Genomic DNA, 22,445 nt, shown 5'->3' on the forward strand with positions numbered 1-22,445 from the left:
GGACCTGGTTGTCGGGTTTCTCCTGTACTGGGCTGGGAGCCTGACCTGAGTTCCTACAGGGTATATTTGAGGAATTACCCAACTTCAGGAGGATTGAGGCATTCTGAGAAATGTAGCATCTAAGTCAGACTCATCCAGACCTCTATTATGTGCAAGATCTCTATCTCTATAAGACCTTTCCAGCAATATATGTCACACCTTCAGTGATGCGACTTCAGTGTACAACCATTGGAAAATTTTATTTCCAGAAACTTGTCACACATCCAACCAATGAAAGGTTAACCCAAAAATGTGCTATCTTACTCATTTCTATATTTACCTTTAACGAAAAATCTCAAGCATCTGGAAAAATATAAAGCCATTTCATAGAATCATTCTCTCTTTTATTCCCCACCTTACCTTTCCACTGTTAACCTTCTTCAAGGACACTCAACTCTTCTTTGCCTAAAGACTAGTTCTCTGTCCTCCATGCAAAGGGGTAACTATTAAATTGGATAAAGTAGTTACACATAATCATATATATATTTTTTCTTTTAACTAGCCAATTTTAAATGGCCTATTTTCTAAGAGATTTTAGTGCTGTTTACTTCAAAATTCCCTTGCTGTGTTTTCTAATCACATTCCATATGCTGACTTAATTCATGATTTACTAAGTTAAAGAAATCGAACCATCACATGAAACCCATCTGTTTGTTGTTACGTTTATGGATTTAATCTGTTAAAAGCTGTTTCCTCTCAAACATGTAGCTCTCAATTATCCTCAGTTACTTGATGTATTTTTCAACAGCTTCTGGCTAATAACAGATTGTCTGCATGAACAGCCAGTACTTGGTTTGCAGTTCCCTATCCCAGATGAAGCTCCATAATTTTGGCCTTGCTGTGACAACGATTTACTAACAGATAACAGAGGAACAGCTGAACAATTAGCATTGTATCGTTACCAATTGATATGTTTGGTGCATATTTTTACTCTCTTTCTTACCAGCACTGGATTATTTTTGGCTGTGTTTCTGGCTGGCTGCCAAAGTCTCCTCTGTACTTTAAAAAGAGAAATATGGCTGGTATTAAGACCATCAAGTCAGACCGTTTATTACTAATGTTTCATAAATATGCCTGTATGTTTGGCATGTTTAAAAATGATCTAGTTGTGATAAGCCAATAACTGATTAATCTGAAAGATGCAACTGCTAGATCAGATGATTTTGAGGGGAAGAAAAAAACTCCACAAACATAGACAATCATATTTAGAATGATACACAGGCAACTGTTTACATTTTTAAAAATTAGGTATACTAGAACTGATTCTAAAACTTAAAAATGATTAAAACACAGCCCACTTTATATTTATGTGGGATAGTAGCTTAACATCTGGTAGCAATAGCTCATAATTAAACAGTTCAGATAATTTCTGTCTCGAAAATATCCTTAATCATTTCAAATTACTTATAAGATATGAAGGGTTCTGAAAGCAGCTACAACTTGCTTCTCCTTCTCATGTCTGTCTTGCAAAGTTTCCAGGGATGCAATTTGAGGTAAATGGTCTCTTCTTAAAATCTGTGACAGAACTCTCTCGTCTTTCACCTCTTCATCTGGTTGTCTTTTTGCAAAAGTTTTTGGTCTAGGAATCTTCTTAGCATATTCCAGAGCCTAAAATATGAAGATTGAGATAACTGTGAAACTTAAAAGAAAAACTGATCAACACTTCTAAAGTGGAAGAAAATCTAGGTGTTTTTACATTGAATCAAATTAATAGCTCTCCTAACCCAAATCTTGTTTCTAATACTGTTCAGTATTAGATGCTTTTGCAGCAGCTGCAGGAGACCTCTGCAGTGTGCAATACAACCCAGGTTAAGGAGATTTACATTCTGACGCTCCCCACCAGAGCTCATCTTACACAACGAAGCATTAAACATTCTTTTTTTTTTCTTTTTTAAAAAATAAAATGTATCACTAGTCTAGTATGTTTATAAACATAAAAATTTTCATTTTCATTAAGTTCTTGTCCTCAGCCATGTCTTGTCGCAGGGAGTTCCACAAATTAATACAACAAGATTTGGAAAATGAGCGCTTGCATGACAAATTCTAAGGCACTGATGTATCAAAAGGCTTAAAACAATACAGCAAGTTTTGAAATTAAGTCCAAGTAATTGTTTCAAATTCTCTTGAATCTGCCAAATTCTTTCTAATTTCAAAGGTAACACACTTCTGAACAAGAGAGGCTTTCTGAACAAGTGAAGATGGTATTAAACATGCAAACCCTTAACAGATAACTGGTTCAGAGCAAGACAAAGAGTTGCTTCTCGCAGAATACCTCAAGCTCTGTTATGACTAAGCACACTTTATTGTGACTGGAAATTTCTTTATCAATAACACTTAGTCTGTCCAGGAGCCACACTTCCAATAATGAGAATATGAAGAACAGTGTGAGATAAACCATGATTTTACTTCTTTTCTACTGCAGGCATGCTGAATATGTGTATGTAAATACTGAACAAACATAAGGAAGGGAGCAATGGAATACAGAAAGGGACAGCACATCCTGAAGAACTGCACTTCCCACAGTGGCAGACCACTTTTCTTTTTCATATACTTGTCCTTGTATTTATTTCTGGAGCAGCAAGTAGGTAAACTTTCACATGTATGTGAGAAGGAGGCAGACACTACACTACGCAGACAAGAAGTCTGTAAGCTCTGTTTAAATGGCCTAGCCTCTACTGCCTGATAGACTGAACTGTCAAAAACCAGAAAGAAAAATGTGAGCATTCAAATGGTCGTTCTAGATCTGACTTGCGTCTCAATGAAGCTGATCAGAGCTGTGCCAAAAGACGAATGCAAAGTAGCTATCTGGAGGATTGCCAAATAGTGTTGAAAGATGTAGGAAACCTGGAGGGTTGCCTTGAACAGAGAATGGGAATAGTCTTACAGAAATCTTGAAACTGGAGTGTCCTGGTTTAAACTGTGATGTCTTTTTGTATTTTTTTTCAGCTAGACACATTTAGAGACACAGTAAAGTCTAAACTGGAAGCTGCATTATCTTAGGTTCTTAGTGAAAGAGAGAGTTGGGTAGGTCTTCTGAAGAGCCTAAACAAATCAAAATCCAAGGCCCTTCTGACATCTAAAAAGAGTGTTGTTCCATCTCTTTGCTGTTTATGTGAAGTTTGAACAAGTAACTGAGTAATTAAGCTAATACTAAACTCAAAAACTACTCTCTTCTCAGGTGAGGAGTTCTTCAACAATCACTGTAGAGAGACATAGAACGGTAAGGTTGGAAGGGACCTTTGGAGGTCATCTAGTCCAACCTTCAGCATAGCCCTTACGGGGACTGAACCTGTGACTTTGGCATTAGCAGCACCACGCTCTAACAAACTGAGCTAAACCTAACTCATCTGTTAGTGTGCCTTCAGTTGCTTGTGGGTTAGCTCCTGAAGAACTGATCTGACAGAATATATGCCATTTACTTCCTGAAAATGGAAAACAGTGTACTCTTTGTTTATGTATGGCATTTTCTTAAAAAAATAAGAGCAATTATTGTAGCTATGCAAATGAAGTGAGAGAGTGTGTGAGTGAGTTTGTGAGTAAGACTAACAGGCAGGTGGATAATAGACTAACAAAAAGATTGCTTTGCTCTGCAGGCAGTGTGGCTTCTGCTGCTGATGTGATGCAGGGCATGTGCTGTACTGGGTAGAGTTCTGGTGGATGTTGTGCTCCTCTTTGTTTCACACTCCTCTTTCTCCAGGAAAACATGACTTAGCTGGTTAAGCCAAGTTGAGTGGTGATAGCATGGATGGAGAATTGCATGGACTGAACACTGCTGCTGTGTTCAGAAAAAATACACAGTTCTTGATATACATCTATAGCCATAACAGAACATAGCCAGAGACGAGCACTTGCCAAGATCTTGTGGAACCAGAAGTCCCTAGCACTGTTTAAATAAAAATCAAAATGTTAGCAATTTGTTAACAATGTTAGCATACTCAGAGTTATATTTCCTGCTTTTCTTTTTCTTTACGCAAAGTCCATGATCTCTCTCTGCAAGCATTTTAAAGGGACTCTCTTCTTACCTTCTGTCTTGATACTGAGCATGTAACCTTGGGTTTTGTAGGCAACCTTTGAACAGAAGCAGTGTTTTTCATGTTGTGTTCCTTAATTTGTTTTGCATATTCTTTTTGTTGCTTTAACTTCTCTTTCTGACAAAAAGAAAAAAGTGTGTAGTTAATTAAATCTCAGTGGATCCATCAATGAAGCATTTTTTCCACTGGAGTCTTCCATTTACACCCCTATTGCTGTTCAACCTGGTTATGCTGTTGATCATTCCTCAGCAGAACACATCAGGAAACGCTGACAAATAGCACTTCTTCTTCTTCTATTTTTTTTTTTAAGAGTCACTCTTTATTTTTAAGAGCTCTTTCTTGGATTGTATCTAGGATAGAGCTTGATGGAAATACAACAGATGGCATCTTTACTCTCTGGTGATTGTTCCATTCTAAAATGGTTGTGCTGATCTCTATCCACTTTTGCAATGACTTTTAAAATCCCTGTACTTACTTTTAAGGCCTGAATGACCTGTTTTGTTTATTTAACTGATACTCTATTCTTTTGTTTCCAACTATTCATTATGCTCAAATTCAGCAGCATGCTCTGCCTCTCCCCATTTGTCAGTGAATGTTAATTAATTTCTTTTCAAGGCAGCAGTACCCCATTGACATGACAGGTTACACAAGTGTTATGGAAGTGTTAAAGATGCACAGAACTCTGCACTATGTACCACTCTATCCATTCCAATTCAAGCTGTTTCACTTACTGCAAGGCTTAAGAAATCACAGGAGCTTCTCAATTACTCCAATGGGATGATCATTTTATCATTTTTGCTTCCTGCTGTCCTATGATGTTTGTATAAAGAATACCATCTAAAGCATCTGTTGGCTGATTAATAGGGTCTCAAACCACGTAGGATATGATTTGCAACACCTCAGACATACAACTGCTACCAGAACCTCTTTGATAGCAGAGAACAAGTCTAATGATGCTAATTGTTCAGATACTTGTTCTGATAACTGCTCTGAGCAATGTTTCCTTTTCAACAGCGTCATACCTGACACGTGCTTAACAGTAAGTAAAGTTCATCCAGCTATTTACTACTTGCATTTACTGTACTTTTATATTTTTCGCTTCCACTTTGAAGATTAGGCTATGTTAACTTCTGCACTGGGAATGACAACGCAACTCAGTCACATGACTGTATGCATGATTTCATGATCTGCAATTAGCTCTGCTGAACTCTGAACTAATCCCTGTTTCAGGGACTACAAAATTAGAGGGCTGAAACTATTCCATAATACAGTTGTCTTCCTTCTATTTGAATCTCTTTAGGAACTGGAGGTAGGCTGCAAGTCAAGGACAAAATGTAGCAGAGAAACAAAAGCTACTGTAATGATTTCACTGCCTTTCTCCCTTATCTAAAGTCACTTGGCATGATTGAGAAGTGTACCGTATCATGAGAACAACTTACTTTCTCTTTGATTGCTTCATAGTCAGGTCCAAGTCCTCCAAGTCGTACATTCAGATTCATGTAGGCTTTTGAACTATATGGCTGAAAAACAAACAGCGGTGACAGACTTTCCTCTATATGATTTCATAGACAGCATAATTAAGACAAGTCTTGTAGTGGACACTCAACATAAAAGCAGGATTCAAGTTCCAGTTTTAACCTTAGCTCTGGCACTGTTTCACTTAAGGGGCTGTAAGTGACCAAAAAGACTGAATTAATTGCAAAAATGAAATTACACCATCTTTCCTTTGAAACTAGATGGATAATTGCCAGTCATCAAAATTACAAAGTAACACTTTCTCCATCAAAAATGACCTTCCTTGAGCATTATTTTTAGATAGCTTAAATTAACCCATTTGACACTTACTAACACGAAATTCCAAAGAAACAGTTGTAAGAGAAGTTGAGAAAAATATCCAATTTTGGCAACTAAAAAAAAATCAGGCAAATTTTATTGTAATAGTAACCTTTCTTCATTCTCAAAACTGCAATGCAATTGAAAACAATTGCTCATAGAAAGTTGAAAAATACCTGCCTTGCAGCACAGCAAAAGATTTACAATTGCATAGACAAAAAGGAAGTGATGAGCAACGTCACTGGATTTTTTTGTGACATTACTAAAAAAATAAACCAAACAAAACAAAAACCAACAACATACTTTCACGAATCCATTTAAATCTATTTCAAGAAGACTATTTTTAAAAACTGAATTATATTCTAAAAACTTGTCAGTGGAAACTCATTATGAGCAGCTCTGTATTAATTTAAATCATGAAGTAATGCAGAAATGCCAAGAAAATATCTAGGTGCAAATAAAAAATGTATTTTCTGCCCCCCCAAAAGGACACGTTCAACATGCACTCAACTGTAAAGGAACTAAACCTATGCACTGAAATTTCTATCCGATGTTTCATTGTGTCAGCTATCCCTTCTATTTTATGATATATTTACATCTCTTTTTCAATTGGAAGTACTGAGGAGAACTAACCATTTCACTGTATACAACAAAATCAGGCTTTCTGCACTCCTAATGTATTTTGAAAGCCAAAATGTGCATACAATGAGTAAGACTTTGTGCATCTGTTTATTGTGAAAAGCTGGATCATTCTGTGAGACATAAACAGTCCTATTCTCCATAGCATTTCTCAGATAGGAGGTGCGAGAAATCTACAGAAAATGCAGAACAGAAACAATGGTTTGAACTTGGGGAAGCAGGGAAGGAAATCTGCCCTGTAGTTACTATCATAATCCAGCTAATTCTTCTTAGAGTCATTCAAGCAGCAATACACAAACTGCCTCCTAGATGAAGCACATGAGTAATTATTCTAGCTTAGCTTGTCTGCCCTGAGACATGAATCTAACTTCTTAAACATTTAATTTGTCATGGACACACAGGGATATCTCTATGCTGCTCCAGTGCATCTGTGTTAAGTGGGTACAGTATGAAATCTGGACACACAGAAAAGACAAAAGAATCCAGTTTTAATAAGGATCACAATGAGATTGTCAGCAGACTTGTAATAATGTTTATGCCGTTAGCTTTATAAAGCCTCTAAGTTTGGCGTTGTTCAGTTTGATTTCCTTGGAAACCAAGAGATCTGAGTTGGCTAGCAAATGAGCATGACCAGGATAATGGTTTTCTCAGATCTAAGGCCTAGCTACCTGCTGCTTTATACAAATAGCTTTATTCTGAATCATTTTATCACTAGAATAACTTAAAGGACAAACACTGCTCTTTGTGTTCTTGGAGCTATTCAAGTCTGAAAGTGAGGCAGGGATAGGTGATCATGAATTGGCCTCGTTCTCTCGACTGGAATGATTTGGTCAGAAGAATTAATAGTAAATACCTTCAACTTCAGTGTCTGTTTCCACCATAGTTTGTTGGTTTTCAACGCTCCAGGCAAATTATTGTGTGTCAGCTCATACTCTATATAAAAACAAAATAGTTCCCTTCCCCATTCCTTTTTGCATGAAGGCCTTTGGGTTATTATAAAAAAATATTAAACAGAGGAGGAAACAAAAAGACAGTAAAACTGTCTTCCAATCCATGTCTCTTTTCTTACCTTCTTGTTGACTTTAAGCTGTTTCTGCTTTTCCACTTGCATTAGATATCCTTCTGAGTTGCTTCGGCTTATTTTCACTCGACTTCCTCCATCTCTCTCTGTATTTAGCTCTGAGTCGCTCTCCAGTTGTGTGATTATAGGTGGAAGTAGGTTGAACAAGTGCCTGTCAGTTAAGTGTGCTTCTGTAAAATGAGTGATTTCTTGATGGTGTTGCTCCATAATTTTTGTAAGTTGGGAAGCTGGACAAGGAGCTGCTAGTGAACTACAAGTAGAAGAGTGGGAAGGCCTCAAAAAAAGAAAAGATATATATAAAAAAACCCTCATTTGTTAATAGCTGATAGCTCAACAAGCAATCTGTACATAGAATCATCCTTGCTCAGAGAATATATATGAAGATGGAAACATGGGAATTTCACTTTGCTTGCACTGAAGCATATGAAGACTGTCTAAATGAAATGGAAAAATTATAGATGGGGAAATTTTCAGCTTGATGCAAAGCTAGCTTAAGTCAATGGAAACTGCCTTTAAAGGGCTTTGGTTCAGACCTGCTAAGAGCTGAAAGTTAAAATAAAACTATCAGGGCAAATGAAATTCTGTGCAACTGAATTTAGAAGTTCATGCCCTTTCCATGTCAATAGTGTCCAAACTTTATTTTCAGAACTTTTGCACAAAAGCTTTTGACTCCTATGGTAATAAAGCATGCTTAAAATGACTATCAAATCAGTAAAAACACTTGTGGCTATCCAGAATGGCAAATGTCAATAACTTTTAGAGCCTGGGTGGCAACCCACAACAGGCACTGGAGTGACTCTGGACATTCACTCCAGAAGGCAGGTTTTGATGTAAGTCCCTGCAATCGACTAGACTTAACTTATCCATGTCTCTTTACTAACTTGTTCTTAAGTTTCACTTTTAGCCTTTCAGAGGTAAACGTTCAATCACAGAAAATTCTGCCTACAAGGGAGCATGGAATATAGAAATGTTATTTTCCAATAAAATATTTTAAAAATCAATAGTTATAATGAATTTTTAAGTTAGCAATAATTGATCGCGATAGGTATACCACATATAAGAACGTAACATTTTGGACTTATTTTTTTTGGTCCATCTCTAATTTATTTGGGCATCATAGTGTTACAATAATATTGCAATTATATTCTTACCATAAACTACAGATAGCATAGTTGTGATAGCTTTTATCCACATAAGTATGTCTTTTGCAATCCTGAAGTGACACTTGATCCTTTACCAATTCTTGAAAATTAACATTGTAAATAGATGAATTATTCCTCTGATATGGGTGTGCTTGATCATTGGTACTGTCATCTCTTGGAAAAAATGGTAAAATGGCATGATTGTATAAATGTTGCTGATTGTGTGGAAGTCCGTTTGGAGGACCATGATGATATTTCTCCTCACTGTTGTATGCTGGAGACATGAACTCTGGGCTAAATTTATGCAGTGTTAGATGAAGAGGATAGGTAGATATGACAAAATTCTGATTAGCAAAAGGTCTTGAATTTGGGAAATTACTTAAGTGAGTAGTACCAGGGCCAACAGAAGGATTTGGACACAGCCATGTTTGCAGTGCACTGCTGTTGTCTTGTTCTGCTGCCTGTGTGGGAGCAGTCTGAAATTCTGATACTTGGAGGTGTCTGTGGTGCCGAGACTTCGATTTTGCTGGTCTTCCTGGTAGTTGTTGCCTATCATCTCTGGGGAAAGCTCTCCCTTTGAGACTTTGGTTGGATTTTATTTTATTTCTCTGGGGCTGCTTATTTTGGTGATCCTAAAACAAGTTATCACAAGTACGGTGAATTTCAGTGGTTGGTATCGCATATGTTCATTAAAATCAATAATCTACAAATGTACAGGTAATCTTTCCCTGTTATAATACTTTTCATCTAGCTATCTCTCAGCATTCTGCAAACTTTGTGACTGATTAACTGAAGTTTTGACTATATTACATCCAGAAGAGGTTTTCCAACCTAAACTATCTTATGATTCTAATTAAGGACAATATTACTATTTTAGATGGTCCTTAAACAGTTGTGTAAATTACAGTGAAGTTGAGTTCTGAATGTGTACTAAACTTTGAGCAGGTGTTGATGTGGTGCTTCAAACACGCGTAAACAGGTTGGAGCGTATAATCTCTAGTCCCTTTAAAAATCAGGGATGTCTGGAGCCAGCCAGATCTGTTTGACCTATGCTCTCACTATGCTCTCGGCTAGTATGGGGTTATGGTGACATTTTATATGGCTGAATGAGTTTTGGGATGGAAACTTGTTTTAAAAACAAGATCTTAGCAGAGAGTGAACTGTAAAATGAAAAGCATCTGTGCCCTAAAATCTAGTATAGTATGGAGAATAGTCTTACTTTGTGCCATTTGTCAGGTTCTGGGTTTTAAATTAATAAAACATGCCCTGATAGAAGGACCCGAAAGAGACTTAGGTAGGGTATTGGTCCTCGTAACCAGAATAACAGTTCCTTAGCACACTGGTAACGAGTTAGGCCAGTTTGCCCAAGGCTTATTAAATCCATCAAATTCACTCCAGACAGCTTGTATCTGACTTAGTAAATTATGCTCATGGCTATGCTAAAGGATGCCCTGGCCTACAGTTAACCTGAAGCTAAAAACCACACGCACTCCTAGTAAAGAACAGAACCACAGATTCGCTTCAGGTGTTGCACAAGTGGATAGTGCTGCACAGGCAATACTATAAAAATGGCTCCTTAAAGATGCAGACCATATCTGAGAAATGATGTCCTGGTAATATCAAGTAAGTGAGCTTTATCTGAATGAGGTGCAAAAATGGATGAGCTAGTACATCACCCTTAAATGCTTAGCACTACTCATTTCCAATCCTTTAGACACATGGCCGTTCACTGCCAACCACCTGGGGAAAATGTTTCAAAAATCAAATTAGTTCTGTTTTCTTAAATTCTAATGAAAATAAATTGTATTAAATTTCATAAAGAGATGGTTATGTACACTCTGCTAGACTGGTCCACAGTAGAAACACACTGATGTCAATGACTGAAATGATTTCATTTCTAAACCAAGTACTCCTCCCTGCAGGTCCTGCAAAACATTATCCAAATGATAAGGAATAATTTAAGAATTAAATTAATAATTAATTAAGAATTTAAGCAGAACAGGACAATTCTCTTCAGCTAAACTGATATACTCTAAAGTTTATTTATTTATATACTCTAGAGTTTGTTTAAGAATCACAATGTTCTAATTAAAACATCAGGTATTGCCTCTTTGGAGGAAAGACATGGCTTTCCTTCTCGGTAATACACAAATGCATTCTCGGTCCATTTAATCTTTGTCAGCACTGAAATCCTCCATTTCATCCTCCTATCTCTCTAGGGTTCTTTTGTTAGCAACACTTGCAATCACTACATAGCATACACACTCAGAATAACTGCTTAATGGTAGGTATTAAATCCATATGTAGAGAAGAATGTTTTGGTGAAAGCTTTAGCACTGGGGAATCCTGCCTCCTGGTGCCAAGATGATGATTTGTTAGCTCAACCTCTGCAGTAACGATTAATGTTCCGGCATACTGTGCCACCGGTGGAAAGTATGAACTGCTGCCAAACTGAGACTAGGCCAATGTTTTCCCATTGAGATAGAATGAGCAGCCCTGTAAAACACCTCTTTACTTCTGAGATTTCATATATAAAGCAAATCTCTTGCAATGAACAACAGCATAAAATCTTGTTCACCCCTTGAAGTGCAGCTTCCAGTCTTAAGTGAACAGCAAGGAATTTAAACAGTCTGCCTGAATTACATCAAATACATTTGATACAAAGATAATAAATTAGGTTTGCTAATAATAGTTCTAGTTAGCTTGAAGTTCTGGTTCTGAGGTGCTTGGTTTCTCACCAGTGATGACACCTGGTCTCCTCTGTTACTGCTCCAAAGAATATTCATTGCACTGGTTTGAAAGGCAAGCATAAAACAGATCTACAGACTTAACTGTAAGCAAGAGCTCACCACAAGCCTTTCTACCTCTCTTCTGTTTTATAGTAACCTATAAATTTAGGGGACAAGGAATACAACAGTAGTTAAGTTCTATCTTATAATCCTCATGAACTATCAAAAATGACCATGTACTAGTTTGCCCCTTTTACATTATTGTTAACCAAGTAATGTCCTAAGTAGATGTAATTCCTTAAGCTCAGAATTTCTTGGGATCAGGAGACCTATTTTGTTTCAAAAACATTTAGTATATAAAGCAGCACAGGCTTTAAATTTTTATGAATTATCAGAGTGAGTAATTATCTAAGGATTTATATTCAGGAATTGGTATTTTAAAAGTAATAAGCCTTACAGACTGAAATATTCAAACTGATATGTTTTTACATGTATCATTTTATAGAAAAAGAACCTTGAGCTGTTGTGACTTCAGATACCATTTGTCTTCAGGATCCATTTTCATGTTCTGAAATGGCAGGACATTCTGAACTGGTTCTTCATCAACAGCTTTAGTATCTGCAACCTAAAAATCAAGAATGTTTATGGCCACACACAAAGATGGCCTCGTCAGATAAAAGTATTAGAAAGTCCTGCGGGAAGAAGAATAGAAATAATCTGTACCCTAGTAAAGCTGAAATGGTAAAGTTAGGCATTGAATAATAGATAACAAGAAAATGAATGGCTAAATAAAGATCAAATAAAAAGGAGCAGAAAAACAAGTAACAGCAGTATGGTAGTAGGGGATATTTCTTTTGCTTTTAAAGGGAATAGAAGAAAAGAAAATTGCAGGAAGTACGCAGCATAGAAATCCACTTGTAACAGACACACTCAAATGCCCGGGTTTCTCAATTTATATGAGAGTCAGTAGATGTACCTACTAACAGAAGAGTAACTAGACAATTGCCATTGTCCAGGCAATCAGCCAGTGTACCAAGACATTAATAGACGATATAAACCATAGCAAGGTCTTGAACAATGCAGTCACATGGAAGAAAAAGATCGCAAAGTACACTAACATTGGTAGAAAAGGATGGGGAGTAACCACAGAACGGTGTATAGCCTGACAATATATCAAACAGTCTGTGCAGAACTGCAAGCCCACATACAAGAACATCTATATTGCTACAATCATGGCGGTCCAGTGGCTAGAAATCAAATCTGAGCAATTATTCAAGGGTAGCTGGTGGCACTACAGATTTTGAAGCCAGAAAATATCATCATCAATATGACAAAATGAAAAATAATTTTTGAGACCCAAGTGTTTCAGTATGTTTTTTCAATCCACACAATTTCATGAAGAAGAATGCTTTTTTCCACCCTTCTGCTATGCCACATTATCCTGGTAAGTACTACAGTAGGTATGATCTCAAATCTGTGTGCAGTCAAGCAGTCTCATGACAAAGAGACTACAGATAACTATGTGCTGGGCCAATACTTGTGGTAGGAATATATATGCATCACTGCAGAATGACACTGGTTAACACAGGAAAATTCACACTGAGGAGATATTTGTGACCAACGGAATTATTATTTGAACATTATCACAGTGAAATCAACGTGAAGAAAGTGTTTAATCCTTTTGGGGAGCTAAGCCTAACATCTTTGGGGGTGAGAGCCTAGGAGAACTAGGAAAAGGTAAGGAGAATCTATTGCAGCCATTTCAAGTGAATCACATTGCTAAACCTCAAATCACCAAAGAGCGATGCACATTCTATTGATCTCTAGAAAACTTCAGTTTCTACACAGGTTTCCTGAACTGTGGATAGACGCAGCTTTGCAGTCAGTAAGATGTTTTTGGTGGAACCAACTGACTCATTGTATTGATAGTTTACTGGGCAGGTAAAGCATACTTCTACATTATCTCTTTGAAAGAGGAACAGGACACAACCTCTGCCAGCATTTTTTGTGAACTATTCTATTAATACCAATCAAATTGAGAAAATGATCAAATGAAATTGCATTTTGAGCATCATAAGCTGTGTAATGCCTATTCTGTTAAATTGAGGCCCATAATTGCTTCTCTACTGAAAAGATACAACAAAGACAGCAATCATGGCATGTCATTATCCCAGACTAGAAAACCGGCCTTTGCAGTGAGGACTTCAAAGGCTTGTGGTTCTCGAATTGCATTTGGCTGCTATTGTTGAAGCGCAGGCAATCTTGATTAGGTGTTTACACTGAGGTAAGGCGCAGTGCACAGAGAGTCTGAGTGCCTTGGTCTAGAGCCATTAAAAAATTGTACATTATGTTCCTTGCTTTGAAGTAAGGGGCTTGTAGGTAGGAAAGCAACTCATATTGAGTATAGCTGAGCTAGATTGGGCTGCTACTTCTCTCTCTCTTTTCTCTCTCTCTCTTTCTCAAAGAAACTCATCATCAGCTTCTTAAGGAATCAGGCAACACTGCAAAGAACTTGCTCTTGTATAAAATGTTATATAAATTAGTAAACATACAGATCAATGCACATTTATGGTATGTTCTGGTACATATAGGCTGCTATCTTTATGCACGGAGGTAACAGCTGTAAATCTTGTAAGAACAAGCCTACAAATCTTTTACCCAATGTTATGCTAGTTAAATAAAGCTGTATGTAAACCACTTACCTTAATGTAAACACTATTTCATAACCACAATACCTGTCAGCCACCTGCGATTTTATCAATAAAGAGAGCTTCAACATCCTGCAAACCTCAGAATAATCCAGTTTGGGGAAAACAGCATTTGGAATGTGTGCCAGTGCTCCAGGAGATGTCTGACTTGCTTGCTTTTCTGTTCACTTGTACTTCTGATTAAGTTTTTCAGGTAAGGTAACTGGCCTAACACAGAAGACTTAACTGCTGAACTGAGAATCATGAGTCTTGAGACAACAAGGTTTGGATTTCTTCCTGTGTTGTCAATAATTGTCTAAAGAGAGTTTTAAAACATCTTCCCCCCCACCCCCGCCCCAGTTCCAGTGCATGCTTGTGCATGGGACCTCACAGAAGCTGACAGTGGTGTATAGTGCTTGCTATTAGAAGATCACAACCTGTAGTCAGGCTTTGGTCAATAAGATGCTGCTATCAGTCCTTCTTTCACCCCTCCAACAAGATGGAGCAATGACAGTATTGACTAAGAACTAGACAGTAGCTATTCCTCCACCTATCCTCAGCAAATACAGAGATAGCTGACAGCTCTTAGTGGCGTTGGTGGCATTGCAACTTGCTGAGGAAAGAAACACACTTCTGTATGTGAGTGTTGCAAGGCTCCTGCTACATCGCAGCTCTGCCGCAGACAGAAAGGGATCTGAAAACTAGGATTTAGTCCCCATGGCTACTTCAGTGAGGGAATCTTATAACATTGTCCTGGGTTTAACAGAGTTGTTTCTATTAGATTATCTTTGCATAGTGTCTACACAATGAAGTTCTGATCCCTGACTCCAATACTTACATAAGAAACATTTTCAGAAATCCCCAAACAGTAAACATAATCATATCAACGTAGCTTTAATTAGCATCAATCTACACTAATTATTTTCACCATCAACTAAATTATAACTGAAAAAACAAGTGCCCTTAATAGCTCTGCTAGAAAAGAGCTTGTCCACTGTTGCACTTATTGTAATGTAGTCAGCAGATGCCCTCTAGTGTTGTGTCAACTGTTCATTAGCCTCCAAGAATCTGTCACTTGAAACAGAAAATCTCAGTAGTTTTGTAAATTAAGAATTTTCTATGCTACAACTCAGTGTATTAATTCAGTTACTTTCACCTTCCCCCATTATGCATAATATACAGCAAGCAAAGCAGCAAACTTGTGTCCAAGCTGTTTCTCAGGAACTTTAACCACCTTTCCACTTAATTTTTAATGTAAATCAAACACAAGAATACTAGGCCCTCCAAATCCAACTATTGTGCATTACTAGCATCTACTGGCTGATTTCGAATATAGGTTTTGATTGGGCTGATGCAAGTAACTGATGACTTGCCAATTCTTCTATAAAGGACAGACAAGATGCTTGTGGGAAATCATGAGGATAGATGGTAAATCTACTTAACTATTACGCAAATCTGAAAGATCATGCAGATATTCTGTTTTAACCATAGAGAGTACATCAGTTTAATTAGAAAATGCGTAGAAATTTCCTACCTGTTCTTGAAGAACTGCCACTTGCTTTTTACTGTGTAGCTGAAGATAGGAATTTTTTGCATGTGTACCTAATCCTAAAGTCTGTATATTTTTTGCTACAAAGTCTTTTTTCGATCTTTCTGGTCGATCTTGAATGTGAAGAGAAAAAGCACTGCTGTATGTACTTGGACTGTCTTGGAAATGATAGTCCTCTTCAGCTTCCTTCCCTTTAATATATAAACTAAAAGGTTCATTGCTGACCATGGCATTTGGTTCATGAAAGTTTAATACTTCTGTATCAAACGCGGAGAATGTATCTCGTGATTTTGCTATCTCCTGATTCTTTTCTTTTGGGCAACTATTGGAAAGGAGGTAAAATGAATCTTGTGAAAATTCCATGCTGCTTCTTCCAGGAACCTGATTTGCTTTTTTTGCTTCAGAAAATTCTGCTACACCTTTTATGTTTTTCCAATTAGGATCGTATCTCAGGTTGAAATATTTGTCCAGAGACTGTTGTTTCCTATTTAAGAAACAAGCTCAAAATTAGTTTTCAGTGCACAGGTTAGCCTATGACAACCACTCTGAAACATGCTCAAATGAACTAGTTCAGTGTATAAAGTCATTTTTACTGACAACTTGCAGGATCAGGATCAAAACCACTTAATCAATTTTTTTTAAGAAAAATATTTATGTTGAGCCTCCTCTTCATTTTTGATTTTCCTTACCAGTGAATGATAAATTGGCCTACCACTCAGATCACAGTGGAATACAGTCTTTATCCTAAACTCAGAATAGAAATAATAAACATTAGCTGAACCAATTAAAAGCTGAAATGACAGCATCTTACTGCTTCTGTTGTTTCCTTTAAAATGATGTAATCTATATGGCAGTATGTGTTGCTCATTCATCAGAGACCCTTCTCTGTCAAATAAAAGTGATATTCTTGGTAAAATCCCTCTCCCATATCTCAAAATAACTGACAGCCTAAGAGAGAGCAACCTAAAGCTTTGTATTTTCATTCTCTTTTGTGCCCAATTTGTTGTTGCTCTGCATAAACAAAGATGAGTTACCTTTATAAGAACACACTTGAATCTGTTCATGACTTATGGTCTTATCCAACAGGAGGAAGATCAACTGCCTAAGTTGGGTACATACAGCTTGGCTCCCAAGAGAAGGGACAGTAAAAGCAGGAGTCAGAGGAGAAAGTTTTTAACACTGTTTTTGCTAAATTAGACCTAGAGTACAGCCTTTGTTTCTTAGACACAGACAAATGTGGAGCCTTTCAAAATGACATTTACAGACACTCAAATCTAGTTGGCTCTTCAGCTCTAATTATAGAAAACGGTCAACTAGATTCTGCAAACTGTGACATTGTTAAACAGATTAACACTTCCATAAACCATTTATCGATCCTTTCTGAATTAGTTACATATGTGCCTATAATGTAAGTGGCATCTAAATAATAATCGTTTTCTGTATCAATACTTTTAATTTAGGTAATCATCCGTGCCCTGCTATCCTGTGTATTACAGACCAGATGATTTTTACCAGTGAAAACATCATTATTCATAGCTGTGATACCCCACAGGTAAACAGAAATAAGTGACCACGTTTTTGAAATGAGTACAGAAATATGCGATATAATTGTAATGATTCAAATAACAGAGTATAATTTTAAAGAGTTCTATTATGCTGAAATGCGTGCACAGGAGCTCAATTGTATTATGCAGGCCAGGTCACTGTGCTGGAACAAAACGAGTGTGAAGAGCTCCTTCATCTCTAATCATCTGCAGACAAAAAGTGTACCTTTTATTCCCCTCCTCGCTCCCCAACTTGATATAAAGGTTAGATGGACTCTGTGCTCATCAACAAAAGTGTTGTATGTAAACAACAGATGCAGTGTTTCCTCTTCAAATTCCGAGGTTAGTAATGGATGTAGAGAGGGGGTTTCATATGCATATGTTGTGATATTTGCTCCGGTTAATGGACTATATTTGAGTACTTACTAGGCTAAGTTCAAACAAAATAAAATCAAATTTCCATTTAATTAAGAGCCTCACATTCAGCATAGTATTCAGTCAAAAAAAATACTAAAAATTAGAGTATGTTCCCAGTACAATTAACATAATTTGTACTTACAATAAAATGTTCAATAACTGACCATTTTGCCTGTTGAAGAGGTGAATAAAAGCATGCTATTAATCATTTAGCCGTCATTTGTTTGCCATTTTATCTTAAGTAGACAATTAAACTGAAACTGCAAATTATTATTACTTCAGGTTTAATTTAATCCTTTTAAACTTATTTATTATTTCCAATTTAGACAGGGTTAAACTTTTTATGCATATGACAGCAAATTAAATCTTATGTACCAAGTCAATGCTTTTTAAAGAATGCTTAAAGGTGACAGTAACCCTGAAATTATTAATTTTAGATGTATGTAGTTATAGAACAAAACTGCATTTATTCAACCTGCTAATTTTGCCTATAAGTTTCCTGTGCAAACTGGCCTGGTTTGTTCAGCAGTTTTTGAACGAAGAAAGTGCATGTCAGTACTGGTGTTTGCTTTCTCTTGTTTTCACAGCCCCAGTTCAGGAACCTTCTAGTCCTTGACTTGAGACAGTACCCAATACATACTGCTAAATACTGCAGTGCCTGATCCACAGCCCAATACAGTTGCTGAACTCCTTCCATTGACTGCAGTGGGTTCTCAATCAAGCGGACAAGAGTAAGAATGGATCTACATTTAATAGACCTTTATCAGCAGAAGACTAGCCAAATGCTCTACCTCTAGCTTACTTGTGCTGCCGAAGAGTAAGGGTTAGCACAGATCAGCTCACCACTTCGTACCTCCCTGCCTTTCCGTTTGAGAGGCAAATAAAGAGGCATGCAGTAATCACCTTTGTATGTAATGTCTAGAGCCAAGATGTGGGGAGCATGTATAGGTACGTGTGAGATGTTCTCGCTTTCACCTTACCTTCCTTCAGTGGTGATTTAGCACAGATTACAAACAATTGGGGCAATGCTGGAGAGATGGATGTAATAATTATAAATGTAGGTACAAAGAAACAGTACAATTTTGTGTGTAACTTAGTCCCTAGGGGCCTTTAATAGTACTTTGACCATACAAATTGGTCTTGGAGGTGTAATGTATGCTCTGAGAAATGTAACGCTCTAGCTTTAAAGTGTCAGAACTATTACACCCCTCTACCAAAATCCTATGCCTTACCTTCCATTACTACCATTCTTTTGCATTCCAGTTGTATATCGATCTGTGTCACACTTAGCTCCTTCTTGCTCTTCTAAAGTCGTCTCCTCCAAGCTATCTTCTTCTAAGCTGTCATTCTCCAACTCATCTGAAGACAGTCTTACCAGTTCTTCATTTTCACGAATCCTCTGTTGGAGTTCTAACTGATATTGTCTCTCTTGAGCAAGGCTTTCACAGTCAGACTCTTCAGAGTCATGCAGACCTGCAGCTAAGTCTCCTTCACTTACAGATTGTCTTTTCAAATTTGCAGGATAAAAACGTGGTTGCATGAATACTCTTCCAGGAAAATGACTTTTACTCATGTTGCAAGTATGCAGAGAAGAAACTGAAATACACTATGTGGTGAATTCAGTGTTTTGCACTGATGGCATACAACAGTCCTGTATTTGAAAAACAGGAGAGTAAACAAAGAAGTTGTTCATTGTATGATAATGTTTGTTAAAAGCTGGAATGACAGGTAATATCATTGGCTTAAGCTCAGAATTTGATCTTCTATAGTTAAAACAATTTTTTATGCTCATCTATTACTATGAATATCGATTTTCTTTTAAGTAATTAATATCAAGGTCCCTGTATTGCAAATGCATAACTTACTACTATGAAATCTGCTTTAAAATGAAATAGTGGTGGCAGCAAAACTAGTCATGTATAAAATGCTTATATATATGAAAAAAATAAGCTAAGATAACGTAACAGAACTTTATCTGACAACTTCTTAGAGGTAATAAAGATTTTTATGTGTTCTCTTTATTCAACTTCGTTATCACCTTGACATGTAAACTATCAGAGAGAAAGCATGGGTGACAGAGAGGTACAGAAGGAAAAATCCTGAGACGCTTCCTAAACTAGAAAGAAAATCAGTTTGTTTTCATTTCTTTGCATTCAAATTTTCATAAGCCACTTGCACCATTGGATACACACAGGATTAAATGACTGAGAGGAAAGGAAAAGGCAGTGTTTTGAGAAGACGTAAATGAGTTAGTAAGTTCAAGCGCATACAGTTGTGTAATTCAGTGTGAGCAATCGGCATAAACACATACACTTATGTTCCTTGAATTTCACTTTTAGTATGTGGGCAACTGTTTGTCTTATAGACAGGAAAAGTGTATTTTCTAATTTTTCAAGGTTAGCACTGCTTGTCTCATACAAGTTTACTCTCTGTGAGGCCTTTTTGCATTCTGCTGGAAGGCCATAACTGTTCCTCCTGCATCCTCACTTGATGCCAATCACTGACAGAAGAGGGTGCTCACCCTGCAGCCTGGAGAGGACAGCTTGGGATCCGTACCGAAGCTTTCCCTGGAAAATGGCTTTCGGTTAGGTGGGAAACTACAGCACCTACAAATGGAGGTGATGCCTTGTTCATAACGAGTGTTCGGGGAACACCCTCCCCTACCCGAAGTGGGGCCTTCAGCCCCACTGAGAAAAGCAGGCCTGGTCATGAGTGACCCCCAAGCTCCCCTTCACCACCAACGGCCTCATGAACCTGCCCCCAAAGGCCTCACTTCACCCCCAAACTCCCCTCAACCTCCCACGAACCCCTAGGCCCCCTTCACCCCCAAACCCCTCTCAACCCTGAGGGTCTCGCTTCACCCCCAAACCCCCCGTCATCCCCAAAGGTCTCATCTTCCTCTGAAGCCACCCTTCCCCCCAAGGGCCTCGCCTCACCCCCGAAGGTCCCTTCTCGCCCCCTTCACCTGCCGCGCTGTCCTCCTCCCCCCCCCCCCCCCCCCGCGTCGCCATGGCGTTGCCCCGCGGACGCCGCGCGGCTCCTACCAACGGGGAAGGTCGCGGGGGGGAGGGGGGAGCGCGGCGTCCTCCCGCGGGGAGCGTGGTACCGCCCGGGCCTGCTGGGTGGCGCCTGACGGGGCTGGGCCGAAATTGGGGGTGGAAAAGGAGGGAAAAAGGAAAAAGCGCTGCGCCGCTGTTAGAGGGGGAATCCCTCTCCCGCCGCAGCTGCCCCCTCTTCTGCTCGAGCATTGCTCGCAGTGCCCGGAGCGGCTGGCGCAGGCTCGGCGGTGCGGGGCCGCGCCGCAGGGAGGCGGCTAGCTTGCGAACGGAGGGAGAAACGGTTTAGCGGCTCCGACGGGCAATTTGCACATGAATGAAGCACGAGAACAGAGTAGAAGAGGCTTGTCTCCTGGACGGCGCAGCGTTGTAAAAACAGAACTACATCTCAACGAGATCAAAAACCCATTAAGAAGATGGCAAATTACCATGACTTCAGAGGGGATCTGTAACAGGAGATTATGTTGTTGGCTGAGATTAGCGGCCCCCTTAGTTCAAATCTGCCGGTACTTAGCAGCGCAAGTAATGAGGATGATGGGGCACTAGATGGCTGCGCTGCGGATATTTAATTTATTTCGTTGCCTCACGCCGCCGGTAAGGCTGAAGCCGGCCGTGAGTTGAGGCGGCAAACCCGGCTTTTGCCGGGGTTTCTCGCTGTGCGTCTCAGCCCCACGCAGGAGGTCGCCGCCTCCCCTCAGAGCTGTCCTGCCCAGCCGTTGGGAGGGGCGGGGCGCTCCGCCATTTTGTGTGTGTGGGGGAAAGTCACGTGGGCAGGAGGTGCGCGCGCGGCACGCAGCCGTTGCCTGGACCGCCGCCATCTTCGGGGTCGCTCCCGTGCTGGCAGGGTGCGGCGCGGCTCGTACAGCTGCTAATGAAGTTGGCGGCTATGAAAGTGTGATACCTATGCTTAGAGAGGCTTGTCTGTTAAGATATTTCTAGGTAGCTGTTTAATTATGAGTGCAACATATCAGAATGACCTCAAGGCCTCTTTTATAAATTAGAGCACTGAATAATGAAGGGATACAGCCTCATTATTGATAAATACCTTATAATTGCTTGTCTGTCACGGATAAAATTACTTGATGGTTGTTCGTTAAATACTTAAGTGCTGTGTCAGGCTGAAATGTGCAAATGCACAAGTTTTTCAAAGTCCTGACTTCTTTGTTAGAGTATTCAGAACGCTTTTCTCTCCTTTATTGCATAGTGTACGTAGCATATGTGCGTAGGGTACATAACATGGCCCCTTTGGATTACTTATTTTTTATTTTAAGACAATTGCTGTCTTAGAGTGATAAAATAGTCGCTGTTGAAGCACAATATTTAAGTGACAAATTCAGGGCATGCCACAGGCATGAAAACTTACAATACTGATAAAAATGCCAGATGTGAAAGAAGCAAGTTCTCAGTTGATGGTAGCCTTAGTCTTCCTTGAAAGATACAGAAATTACATACATTCTTTTATGCTTCTATGTATGTACTTAACACTTTAAATCTGTATTTTTTTTTACTCCCTTTGACACATTAAAGGCACAATGAATGCTTACAGTTGCTTTTTAACTCTACTTTTTCAAAGACATTGCTCCCAACAAGCCCTACCTTACACTCTTTGCTCGACAGTTCTGGCTTTCAAGTTACAGAATATTACATGTCTGAGGAGCTGCCACATCAGTTTGCATTTTCATATAAAATATTTAATAG

At 38.6% G+C, this 22,445-nt stretch overlaps 1 protein-coding gene across 1 annotated transcript; it reads right to left on the bottom strand.

Moving 5' to 3' along the window:
- Positions 1–1,263: 1,263 nt before the first annotated feature.
- Positions 1,264–20,651, bottom strand: JHY (junctional cadherin complex regulator). The gene is made up of 9 exons (XM_085316815.1): positions 20,628–20,651; positions 20,179–20,297; positions 18,924–19,342; positions 15,716–16,214; positions 12,034–12,119; positions 7,612–7,897; positions 5,510–5,590; positions 4,062–4,187; positions 1,264–1,647 (listed from the first exon to the last, which is right to left on the bottom strand). The coding sequence occupies exons 3-9, from the start codon at positions 19,262–19,264 to the stop codon at positions 1,444–1,446; spliced, it is 1,623 nt and encodes a 540-aa protein (XP_085172941.1). The 5' UTR covers positions 19,265–19,342; positions 20,179–20,297; positions 20,628–20,651; the 3' UTR covers positions 1,264–1,443.
- Between the last annotated feature and the right edge of the window lie 1,794 nt (positions 20,652–22,445).

This window comes from Rhea americana, unplaced genomic scaffold (assembly GCF_003343005.1).
Source record: "Rhea americana isolate MKP2758 unplaced genomic scaffold, rheAme1 scaffold_48, whole genome shotgun sequence".
NCBI lineage: Eukaryota > Metazoa > Chordata > Aves > Rheiformes > Rheidae > Rhea > Rhea americana.

Coding starts and splice junctions, on each gene's coding strand:
- JHY (XM_085316815.1), bottom strand. CDS start 19,264: ATGAGTAAAAGTCATTTTCCTGGAAGAGTATTCATGCAACCACGTTTT. Junction 7,898..12,033: donor ATGGATCCTGAAGACAAATG/GTATCTGAAGTC, acceptor TCTTTTTTTGAG/GCCTTCCCACTCTTCTACTT. Junction 5,591..7,611: donor AGCTTAAAGTCAACAAGAAG/GTAAGAAAAGAG, acceptor TTTGTTTTTCAG/CCATATAGTTCAAAAGCCTA.